The 12572-nt window shown below is 37.3% G+C and overlaps 1 protein-coding gene across 1 annotated transcript in view; it reads right to left on the reverse strand.

The window, feature by feature from the left end:
• GABRA1 (gamma-aminobutyric acid type A receptor subunit alpha1) overlaps positions 1–12572 on the reverse strand; it is a 324076-nt gene that overhangs the window by 81412 nt on the left and 230092 nt on the right. Inside the window, exon 9 of the mRNA XM_053718584.1 lies at positions 4240–4442. Coding sequence (XP_053574559.1) covers positions 4240–4442 — 203 coding nt within the window. The remainder of the gene's footprint in view (positions 1–4239; positions 4443–12572) is intronic.

Genomic DNA, 12572 nt, shown 5'->3' on the forward strand with positions numbered 1-12572 from the left:
TTCATGTTTGTCCAAAAATGGGTTATGGGATGTAAAATATTAGCTTAAGGGTTAATTCAATAGCCGTGCATTCCCGCTCAGTAATGGTTATTATTTAAGACTACGGTCTCTATTTCTAATTGATATTTCTAATTGATATTTTACCATTAGTAATCCAAACCTGCACTTTATATATTATTACCCAGTAAGCTTGATACAATTTAATTATTTTCAGCTCATAACCTTAAAGGGCCACTAAACCCAAAATCTTTCTTTCATGATTCAGATAGAGAATAGAAATTTAAACAACATTACAATGTACTTCCATTATTTATTTTGCTTCATTTGTTAGATATCTTTAGTTGAAGAAAAAGCAATGCACATGGTGAGCCAATCACACGAGGCTTCTATGTGCAGCAGCTACTGAGCATATCTAGATATGCTTTTCAGCAAAGAATATCAAGAGAATAAAACAAATTAGATAATATAAGTAAATTAGAAAGATGTTTAAAATTGCATTTTCTTTCTAAAACATAAAAGAAAAAATGTGGGTGGCATGTCCCTTTAACAAATATTGAACTAGCACTCCAGCTCTAACTAAACTATTTGTCGGCAGTGTTTTTAAGCTTTTTTGTGCTTGCAACATTAGTCATTTTGCACCTATTTGCTAATAGTTTTTTTTTGTATATGTTTATACTATATTATGCTGCAGCACACTTTTGGATGCATGACTCTTTAACCCCTTAAGTACAAGGCCATTTTTCAATTTCTTTCCCTTAAGGACCAGGGCTATTTTTACATTTCTGCAGTGTTTGTGTTAAGCTGTAATTTTCCTCTTACTCATTTACTGTACCCACACATATTATATACCGTTTTTCTCGCCATTAAATGGACTTTCTAAAGATACCATTATTTTCATCATATCTTATAATTTATGCAAAACAGAATGAGAAGCAGTCTGCCAGGAACGAACAGCAGCATCAATAGCTTGTTCTATGGCCCGGTTGCCACCTGGTAGTAGCTTCTTTCTGCCCAATTGTGCTTTTCACAGGGGAAAACTTTCCTGTAGTATATCAGTCTGATCCCGCCAACATGGTCAGTCCAGGCCAGAAAATACCAGGCAATTCTCCTCTGAACAAGGAACATGACAACCCCAGACGATCGTTTCGGCCTCCTTTGGGCCTCGTCAGTGAGGTGCAGCCATCTCCCTCTAAGCACATTGGGCAAGGAGTCCACGTCTGGTTTCCCCCATCACCCTTAGGGAGACTATCCCCAGGGTCATATTTACATATGCAAAACAGAATGAGAAGCAGTCTGCCAGGAACAAAAAGCAGCATCAATAGCTTGTTCTATGGCCCGGTTGCCACCTGGTAGTAGCTTCTTTCTGCCCAATTGTGCTTTTCACAGGGGAAAACTTTCCTGTAGTATATCAGTCTGATCCCGCCAACATGGTCAGTCCAGCCCCGAAATACCAGGCAATTCTCCTCTGAACAAGGAACATGACAACCCCAGACGATCGTTTCGGCCTCCTTTGGGCCTCGTCAGTGAGGTGCAGCCATCTCCCTCTAAGCACATTGGGCAAGGAGTCCACGTCTGGTTTCCCCCATCACCCTTAGGGAGACTATCCCCAGGGTCATATTTACATATGCAAAACAGAATGAGAAGCAGTCTGCCAGGAACGAACAGCAGCATCAATAGCTTGTTCTATGGCCCGGTTGCCACCTGGTAGTAGCTTCTTTCTGCCCAATTGTGCTTTTCACAGGGGAAAACTTTCCTGTAGTATATCAATCTGATCCCGCCAACAAGGTCAGTCCAGCCCCGAAATACCAGGCAATTCTCCTCTGAACAAGGAACATGACAACCCCGGACGATCGTTTCGGCCTCCTTTGGGCCTCGTCAGTGAGGTGCAGCCATCTCCCTCTAAGCACATTGGGCAAGGAGTCCACGTTTGGTTTCCCCCATCACCCTTAGGGAGACTATCCCCAGGGACATATTTACATATGGACCAGGGCTATTTTTACATTTCTGCGGTGTTTGTGTTTAGCTGTAATTTTCCTCTTACTCATTTACTGTACCCACACATATTATATACCGTTTTTCTCGCCATTAAATGGACTTTCTAAAGATACCATTATTTTCATCATATCTTATAATTTACTATAAAAATTTTTTATAAAATATGAGGAAAAAATGGAAAAAAACACACTTTTTCTAACTTTGACCCCCAAAATCTGTTACACATCTACAACCACCAAAAGACACCCATGCTAAATAGTTTCTAAATTTTGTCCTGAGTTTAGAAATACCCAATATTTACATGTTCTTCGCGTTTTTCGCAAGTTATAGTGCAATAAGTACAAGTAGCACTTTGCTATTTCCAAACCACTTTTTTCAAAATTAGCGCTAGTTACATTGGGACCCTGATATCAGTCAGGAATCCCTGAATATCCCTTGACATGTATATATTTTTTTTAGAAGACATCCCAAAGTAATGATCTAGGCCAATTTTGGTATATTTCATGCCACCATTTCACCGCCAAATGAGATCAAATAAAGAAAAAATTCACTTTTTCATAATTTTTTTCACAAACTTTAGATTTCTCACTGAAATTATTTGCAAACAACTTGTGCAATTATGGCATAAATGGTTGTAAACGCTTCTCTGGGATCCCCTTTGTTCATAAATAGCAGACATATATGGCTTTGGCATTGCTTTTTGATAATTAGAAGGCCGCTAAATGCTACTGCGCACCACACATGTATTATGCCCAGCAGTGAAGGGGTTAATTAGGGAGCATGTAGGGAGCTTCTAGTATTAATTTTAGCTTTAGTTTAGTGTAGTAGACAACCCCAAGTATTGATCTAGGCCCATCTTGGTATATTTCATGCCACCATGTCACCGCCAAATGCGATCAAATAAAAAAAAATGTAATTTTTTTTACAATTTTAGGTTTCTCACTGAAATTATTTACAAACAACTTGTGCAATTATGGCATAAATTGTTGTAAATGCTTCTCTGGGATCCCCTTTGTTCAGAAATAGCAGACATTTATGGCTTTTGTGTTGCTTTTTGGTAATTAGAAGGCTGCAAAATGCTGCTGCGCATCACACGTGTATTATGCCCAGCAGTGCAGGGGTTAATTAGATAGCTTGTAGGGAGCTTGCAGGGTTAATTTTAGCTTTAGTCTAGAGATCAGCCTCCCACCTGAGAGATCCCACCCCCTGATCCCTCCCAAACATCTCTCTTCCCTCCCCCACCCCACAATTGTCCCCGCCATCTTAAGTACTGACAGAAACTCTGCCAGTACTAAAATAAAAGGCTTTTTTTTTTTTTTTAATGATTTTTTTTTATTAAAAAAATATCTGTTTAGCTGTGATGGACCCCCCCCCTTAGCCCCTAACCTCTCTGATCCCCCCCAAACAGCTCTATAATGCTTGCCCACATCCTATTTGCTGCCATCTTGGGTACTGGCAGCTGTCTGCCAGTACCCAATTTGCCTCCAAAAAAATGTTTATTTTTTTGTTTTTTTGTATATAATTACATTTTTGCTGTAGTGTAGCTGCCCCCCCTAATACCCTCCTCCCTCTCCCCCTCCCAGATCCTTTTGAAAATTATTTCCCCCCCCCTCCCTCTCCCTCTCTCCCATTCATTAATTCATTGGTGGCAGTGGCTGTTACGCGATCGCGCGCGCTCCATGCAGGCCCCCGCATGCTCCTGGCACCCGGCGTGCACATTGCACATTCAGGAACCGGATGCCGGGTAGCGATGGGCCGCCCACCCGCCTCCCTGCAGCTGCTTCCACCCACCAACGATCGGGCCCATCGCTACCGGTGCAGAGAGGGCCACAGAGTGTCAATGTCGAGGCATCACAGCAATACCTTGAAAGTGGCTGGAAGCGATCAGGTTCGCTTCCAGACGCTTTAAACCCTGATGTCGTACAGGGTACGTCGCTGGTCTTTAAAGACCAGGTTGTGTGCGACGTACCCTGTACGACATGCATCATTAAGGGGTTAAATATATATGATATTTCTAATAAACAAGTCCGCCCAAAAGAGATATAATATTCACAGTGTTCCTTTGGACCACCTTTTTTCTTTCACAAAAAATATTATTTCTATATAGATGAGAATAAATACTATGGCCTGTGTTTTTGTTTTTTGTTTGTTTGTTTGTTTGTTTGTTAATAATCTGTAAAAAAAAATGTATGAATTAGACATTTAAAAGTCACAAAGAGCTCTCGAACTTTAAAGTATGCTTACCTTTTCTGGAACTACACTTTTTCCATCCCATGCATAACCTCTTTTTGTAAAATAGTTTACAGTTGCAAACTCAATCAACGCAGAGAAGACAAATGCATAGCACACTGCAATGAACCAGTCCATAGCTGTTGCATAAGCAACTTTTGGAAGAGAATTTCGGGCACTGATACTTAAAGTTGTCATGGTAAGCACCGTTGTCACACCTGTAGATAGAAACATCCCATTAGTCAGTAGTGATAAATCATTCCTTTAGATAAAAATGACAACAGGCAATTACCATTTGCATTACATCGAAATAGAGTAAGAAATTAATTATTTATATTAACATTTCCTGTAATGCTTCCCTTTACAAATATGTATTTTTTATTACTGCATATTGATTAATCACAATTTCAAAATATGCTGCATATATTTCTTGTTTTAAGGGTAGAAAGAGACCGGTATTTTAAATATATACCTCATTTCAACCAAAACCTCTACTAAAAAGTCAAGAAAATGTAATGGGTCAAATAGACATTAGGAGAAGTATATATTTAAATTCCACTAAAAACACAGTTAATGCTCCACCACTTTTTGTTATATTTTTATTTAAGCCCATGTTTATTTGTCCTTCAAACATTTAGATTTTTTTCTAAACTAAAGCACTACTGGTCAACTTCCTAACACATGAGAGGTGCGGCCACAAATACATTTATGGGTATGAAACACTAAAATAATTATTTATTTCCTAAAAAATGTCCAGTTGCGCATTTCCAGAATTAGTCATGGTTGCAGGGTACCTGTTGTCCACTACGTCCTCATCCAAGAGTTGTGACCACCTTTTAGTTACACTTGCTCCTGTGCCACAAAAACGATGGCAAACATTCTAAGTTCTGTTTTACCCCAGGGGCCACAAAGACTAGTGGAAAGGACTGTATTTGGCCCACTGGCTTCCAGTTGGACATCACTAAATAGTGAAAAAAAAAATAATCTTGCCAAGTTCATTTTGCAACAGAGCACCCAATACAAAGTACCCTATAGATATATAAGTCAGTTATTGAAGGGCACTCTCAGGCTCTTTATATATATTATTATTTTTATTTATAATCCATTAAAAAAAAGAGAGTCAAACGTTGATTTTTCTGCTTAAGCATAAGCCCTTCTTAAGACATCATTATTTTTGCTATTCCATCATGAACTGCAGTTTTACCCCCGAGCTCTCGGCATAGCAGCGTGACATCAACTTTTGACTATTTTTAATAGATTATAAATAAAAATAATCTTTTCTATAAAGCCCTTCAATAATTGACTTTTGTATTGATGCAAAATAAGGATGCACCTGTGCTAAATTAAGAAGTAGGAGTGAGTGCATGGCAATGGCTAAGTTAAATATATATATATAATAATCAATATATATCAATAATATGATATATAACATAAATGAATGTATGTTTGAGAGAAATAATGTACAACATATAGAAGGTATTATTAGCAGACATATATCTTATAAAACCACCTTTGATTGTAATTATTTAACTTTTTTTTTTGGCTACAGTAATGAAACAAAGAACAAAAATACTGCAAGATTTTACAAGGGAATACCTGTCAGTAAACATTTTTGCAACACATTCATATTGCTAGCAATAAAGGGCACTTGCTAGTTGCATAAAAACAACTTACATACTTCTTGAGTCTTTTTCAGAAAAAAATATGTTTTAATTGATTTAAAAATCAAAGTTCCAGTGTTCTTCAACGGTCTACTGAAATACGATGTCAAACTACAACATCAAATACCCAGTAGAGAATACAGTTTACATTTTATTTCGGAGAGCATCTGAACATTTGCTGCACATCACATGCTGGCTTGTTACCTTGACAACTGTAGATATTAATATATTAAATCTACTGCAGTATTTTCACTGCATAGCTCATTATAAAAATAGTTGAAATAAGCAGGAACCTTATATTGCCAGTTAACAAATAATTTATTTTACAGAAAATGCTACTCTAAAAGAATCCTCTGATTTATATTCCTTTTGGAACTATTAAATCCACGCTTACAGTTAGTATTAATGAGCATCTAAATATTAAACAGAGAAGCCTATTGACTTGTCTTCAAAGATGTAAAAGTGGCCATTTAAAGGGACTTTAAAGTCATTTTTATATATGTTTATTATATAGCAGCAATTAAGAAAAGCATTGCAAAGATCAGCATTAAAAATAAATATGCAAGTATTTATGAATAAATTACTGCTTTATATCCATTTAAAACTGTGCTGTCATTAATTAATTTTGCATGGCTTTGTTACCAAGTATATACTGCTTAAAAATTATTTAGAGTGTGCTTTAGTTAACTCGATTAAGGATAGGCTACGTGTGTGCACAGCTCAGTGTGTCAGTTATTGTATAGTGTTGTATGGTAATCATTTTTTGTATGTGCACTGCTCAGGGTGTCAGACTTATTGTATAGTGTTGTATAGAATTTAATCATTTTGTGTATGTGCACAGCTCAGCATGTCAGATTTATTGTATAGTGATTCAATAATTACTAATTGCTGTTTGATCTTAATCCTGTTTTTGGTTATCCTCACTGTGTATTTATTTTTTATTTTTTTTATTTTATTGACAAGTTTGATGTTTTACAGAAAATATGAAATCAACATTGTAAACAAAAAGTAGGTACATGAAAATAAACTGTAAAATACTGATGGAATAATAACACCATGTACTTTTGCTGTATTCCCACATATCCAGCAGTTCATAATATCTATAACACTATACAATAAACTTGAGAAATGCAAAATGAGGATCTGGTAAACTGTCAATTAAGTTATAAGTAAAGGTAGGATAATCCTACTCTTAGGAATATTGTTTGAAAGCAGAAGCAGGACATGTGGGCTATGTTAACTGATTGCTCTTTCTATACCCCAATGGGAAAGACCTCTTTTGGATCTCACAACAAAATAGGAAATCTGAAATGGTAATAATGGGGATAACTTGTTGAGAACTAGTATTTAACAGTCTATATGAGTATTGTAAATATAATGTCAAATATATAGAACAATAAAATAAAATAAAAAATAAAAAAAAACATAAGAAATATCACGAACAATCAGAACTTGATTAAATGTCATAGGTTACAACAGCTAGCATGAGAATATCAACTGTTGGAGTAAATGCAATCCATGAAGACAGACAAAGAAGTGATTTAAAAGAAGGAGGGGAGGGGAAGGGAAGGGGAGGAGAGGGAAAAAAAGGGGGTAAGAGGGTGCTTTAAATAGTTCTGTTCCAAATTGCCAAGATCATTTCGTGAGTGTTCAGTTTATCAATTTTGAGATAATGATATCTTTCTAGTGTAATAAGTACAGAGACTTGTTGTTTCCAATCCACTACAGAAGGTACACATTGTAGCTTACATCTCTTAGGTATGAGTTTTTTAGCTCCTGTCAGCATTATTAGGAGAAGTACCAGCTTAGCTGGGTCTTCTATTTTGGGTAGCGAGCAAAACAATATACTTTCTGGGGTATTTGGTATATGTGTATCTAGCAAATCTGAAATGAAAGAAAAGATTCCTGTCCAATAGGTATGTAATCTTGGGCAGGACCACCAAATATGGATAAGGGATCCCTCCTCGCCACATCCCCTCCAGCAAGTGTTGCTCAGAGAGGGAAATATTTTATGGAACTTAGATGGTGTGAGGTACCAACTGCTCATAAGTTTTATGTGAATTTCTTGTATGGTAGCAGAGACTGAGGAATGCTTTGTGAGTGTAAAGGCTTTTGACCAAGAATAAAAATCGATCTCTTGAGGTAGCTCTCTATTCCATGCTAAGGTGTACGATGAGGTGTCCCGGGGCAACTGATAGGGTACAGAGTTTTTCAAAGTGCGTAAGTTCCCATCCTAGATTTTTCTTGTGTTTTTGGTGTGAGATGTAATGGAGTAGCTGGTTATAGCTAAGCCACAAAAAGAAAATCTCTCTGTGAACTTCAGCCAACTGAGTCTGTGTTTTAATGATGTTATTTTCCGTGAGGAATTGCATAGAGCCTGTTTTTAGACTGTAGGGTTGTTTAATACGGGAGCCCATTGTACAGTATGGGAGATCCGTATTCTCAATTATAGGAGTGAGGGGAGAGTATCTGGAAGATATTTGCGTACTGGTTGCTAAGATCCTATCCCATTTAGCTAGCGTTTCTGCTGTAATTACATACCTATGTAGGCTTTTTGGTCTATGTGATGGGGATGTCCATGCTAATGTGCCTATGTTGTTCACCATAAAGATTTGCCTATCTAGATGTATCCATGCCTTATTAGTGTTATTGTGGGACCATTCGATTATATGTTGAAGAAAAATGGCACTTCTATATGCCAACAAATTTGGTACTCCCAGACCTCCCCTGTCTCTTGTCATGTACATAGTCTTCCTCGGGACTCTGGGTTTTATGTTTGCCCAAATATATCATTCAATTATGGTTTATAACTGGTTAAGATAACCTTACTGCATGGGAATTGGTAGCGCTTGAAGGACATATAGAATCCTCGGAAGAACATTCATTTTAATTACTCCTATCCTACCTAGCCACGACAAAAGTTTGTTCTTCCAGATAGATAGATCTCTAATAATTTCATTTTTTAGAGGGGTATGATTATGTTTAAAAAGATCTTGCAAGGAAGATGTTAAAAATATCCCCAGATATTTGAGTTTGTGTTGATCTATTTGAATATGGTATTCCTCTTTTAGCTTTTGTATATAATGAATCTGAGTATTAATATTCATTTATTTAAATTAAGGAGGAAGTTGGAGACTTCTCCATAAGATTTTAGTTCTTTTAGCAATTCAGGTATAGAGGTTTTCACCTCCGTTAGAGTGAAAAGGACATCATCCGCATACAATGCTTGTTTGAATTCAGTATCTCCAACCACTATTCCTTTAATTTTCATGTTCAACCTATTTTTTTGGGCCAATACTTCGATGGATATGGCGAATAACAAGGGTGAGAGTGGGCAGCCCTGCCTCGTCCCATTACTAATGTGGAACGTGTCTGATAACAAACCATTGACCCGTACTCTCGCATTTGGGGCTGAATAAAGGGCTATTGACATATTTAAAAAGGATTTTGGTATCCCCATCTCGCACATTGCCCGCTGCAGAAAAGGCCAACCAACCCTATCGAAGGCTTCCGCATTGGTCAAGAACAGGACCATTGGAACCCCTGTCACTTTTGCATGATTCATTAATTATATGACTTTGGTGATGTTGTCCCTCGCCTCCCTCCTGGGCACAAACCCCACCTGATCACTGGAGATCAAGCTGGGTAACAATTTATTTAGTCTATTTGCTAAAATCTTGGCCAATATCTTCATGTCAGTATTAATCAAAGAGATAGGTCTAAAATTTCCTGGGCATGTGGCCGGTTTACCCGGTTTGGCTAACACTGTGATGTGCGCTTCAAGAAGTGCCCCAGATAGTGCAGGGTTGTCCCTTAGTTTGTTAAACAAGAGTAACATATGTGAAGCTAGAACTCCTGTCAAAACGTGGTTTAGAAAGGAGCGCCAAATCTTGGCGAGGTCTGGTGCGGTATAGGTGTGAAAATATGGTATTCTGTCTGAGAAATTGTATAGCGCTATAGCTCAGCTACAATTATGGTAGTTGTGCTGTATAGATGTGTAGGTTTTGATATCTAGATATAAGATCTAAGAGTGGCACAGTTGATACATAAAAGCATTTAATACATATTAAACATATAAAACAAGGGTGTCGTTTAAAATATATTTTAACAGAACGGCAAGAAATAATGTGTAAAAACACATAAACACATAAATATCTATAAAAACACGCATGTTTTGCTTTTTAGCTGTATGTATAATGTCTCATAAAATTCGTCTCATATATAGTTGTGTTGGCATAAATCTGAAAATAATAATAAACAATAAAAAATAATAAAAAACAATAAAAAGTAAATAATGTCCAATAATCCCTTCTCAAAGTTAAGAGATATATAAAAAAAGGTTAAGTAGTGTCCAAAAATCCCTTCTCAAAGTTAAGAGATATAAATAGATTTTCACATGTGTATCCAAAAAATAAACTGTCCAAATTTAAGTGTTGTCCAAAAACGTGGTATAAATGAATAGTGCAAATCCAGCAGATTCAAAAGTTCTATTAAAAAAGCTTTGCAAAAAACATTTCAAAGAGACATTTAAAAAACATCAAAATGAAGGTAGAAAAAAAGGTCTATCAAAATATGGTGACAAAGAATAATCCGTGAAGTCAATCCAAAATAGTGATAAAAATAAGTCCAAAAAAGATGTAAAATATCCAAAAGATAAAAAACAAAAAATAAATGATTAGTATGTGCACAAACTAGTGAGAGTGATCCCAAAAAGGGGGCTTATGTGGAGGGGTTATGTTTCCATGTAGAAAAATTATTTGCTGTATAAAAAGAAAAAAGAAAAAATAAAAATAAGCAAAAATACAAAAATATAAATAAAAATAATCCTAGGGAATCTTCAAACCCTGAAAATAAAAGATAATAACAATAGTGTAATACTGTATTATAATTCAACAATCAAGGAATAAATAGCTCACCATAGCTCTGTCAACGCGTTTCGGCCCTCAAGAGAGGCCTTTATCAAGACTATAGTATGGTGTGGGTGAGCTGAAGACTTTATACCTTTCTCTAACCAATCAAATTGCATTGAAATTGCGCCAAATTTTTGCGCCAAAATTTCGCGCCAAAAATGTGGTACCGGAAGTGTTGAGCCGGAAGTGCTCATCTGTATATTAAAAAAAAAAAAAAAAAACGCCATCGAAATCTTTGAGACGATGGTATGCAACGACTTGAAGAAAATCAGTCAGAATCAACTAATGAAACACAAACAAAATCTATCTAAGAGCCAGATGCTAACCATCAAAGCACTGGAAAAGAACAGAAACTTAGTGATCAAACCCGCCGACAAGGGGGGCGGCATAGTAGTCCTGGATAAAGAAGACTACTACACAGAATGCAGACGAATCTTGTCAGACACCAAGACCTACGAAATTATGAGGAACAACCCCACAGATGGTTTCAAGAAGGAAATGGACAGGATTCTAGGAGAGGCACATAACAACAAATTACTGAACCATAAAGAATTCAGATACATAAGCGTGGAGCATCCCATCACTCCCGTCTTCTACTACCTCCCGAAAATCCATAAGACCCTCCACAACCCTCCGGGAAGACCCATCATATCCGGCATAGGGTCTCTAACCAGTAATCTGTCTGAATATCTAGATAAGAACTTACAGAAATATGTGACACAACTACCATTGTACGTGAGAGATTCCACACAGATTCTGAACAGTCTGGAGAATACAGAATGGAAAGAGAACTACCTACTCGCCACCTGTGACGTCACCTCCCTATATACCTGCATACCACACAAAGGAGGTCGAGAAGCTGTAGAGTACTTTCTCAAGAAGGACCACACAGTGCCGGCACTACAGAAGACATTCATTCTGGAAGGGATTAACTATATTCTAACGCACAACTATTTCCACCACGATGGGAAATTTTATAGACAGCTGTGCGGCACCGCCATGGGGACTAGGTTCGCGCCGAGCTATGCGAACCTTTACATGGGCAAATGGGAACACATATTTTGGGAGTCGTGCCCAGCCGGCGCGGACCTAGTCTCCTACTACAGGTACATAGATGACATCCTCCTGATATGGAAAGGCTCCAAAGAAGATTTAGAACACACTATAAGGGTTATGAATAACAACACCAACAACCTGAAATTTACCTACGAGATCAGTGACAAGGAAATCACATTCCTCGATCTAAGAATTACCATCAAAAATGGGAAACTTCAGACTTCAACATTTTTTAAACCTGTGGATTGTAACAACTATGTCCACAGGGACAGCTGCCATCATTTCAAATGGAAGGAGAATATACCAAAGGGACAGTTACTAAGATTGAAAAAGAACTGTTCGGACCCCATTTTATGGGAAACCCAGGCGGAAGAACTGAAAAAACGCTTTCTTGAGAGAGGATATGAAGAGGAAAAACTCCACAAAGATATAGAAGAAGTCAGGCAAAAGGATCGCAAGGAACTTCTCAAGTATAAAGACAAGAGAATTAGGAGAGACATGAACACTGACTCCATAGAGGTTGCCTTTATCACGCAGTACAGCGAAAACAGGAGAACCATCGAGAAAATAATAGAAAAGCACTGGCATCTACTGAAGGATGACGACACAATTGGCGAAACACTCATCAACAGACCGAAATTTATCTATAGAAAATCAGATAACCTTAAGAACATTCTATCTCCTAGCATTCCACGCCCAACAACACCTCAGACAAGAGATA

Source organism: Bombina bombina, chromosome 6, assembly GCF_027579735.1.
Source record: "Bombina bombina isolate aBomBom1 chromosome 6, aBomBom1.pri, whole genome shotgun sequence".
Classification (NCBI taxonomy): domain Eukaryota; kingdom Metazoa; phylum Chordata; class Amphibia; order Anura; family Bombinatoridae; genus Bombina; species Bombina bombina.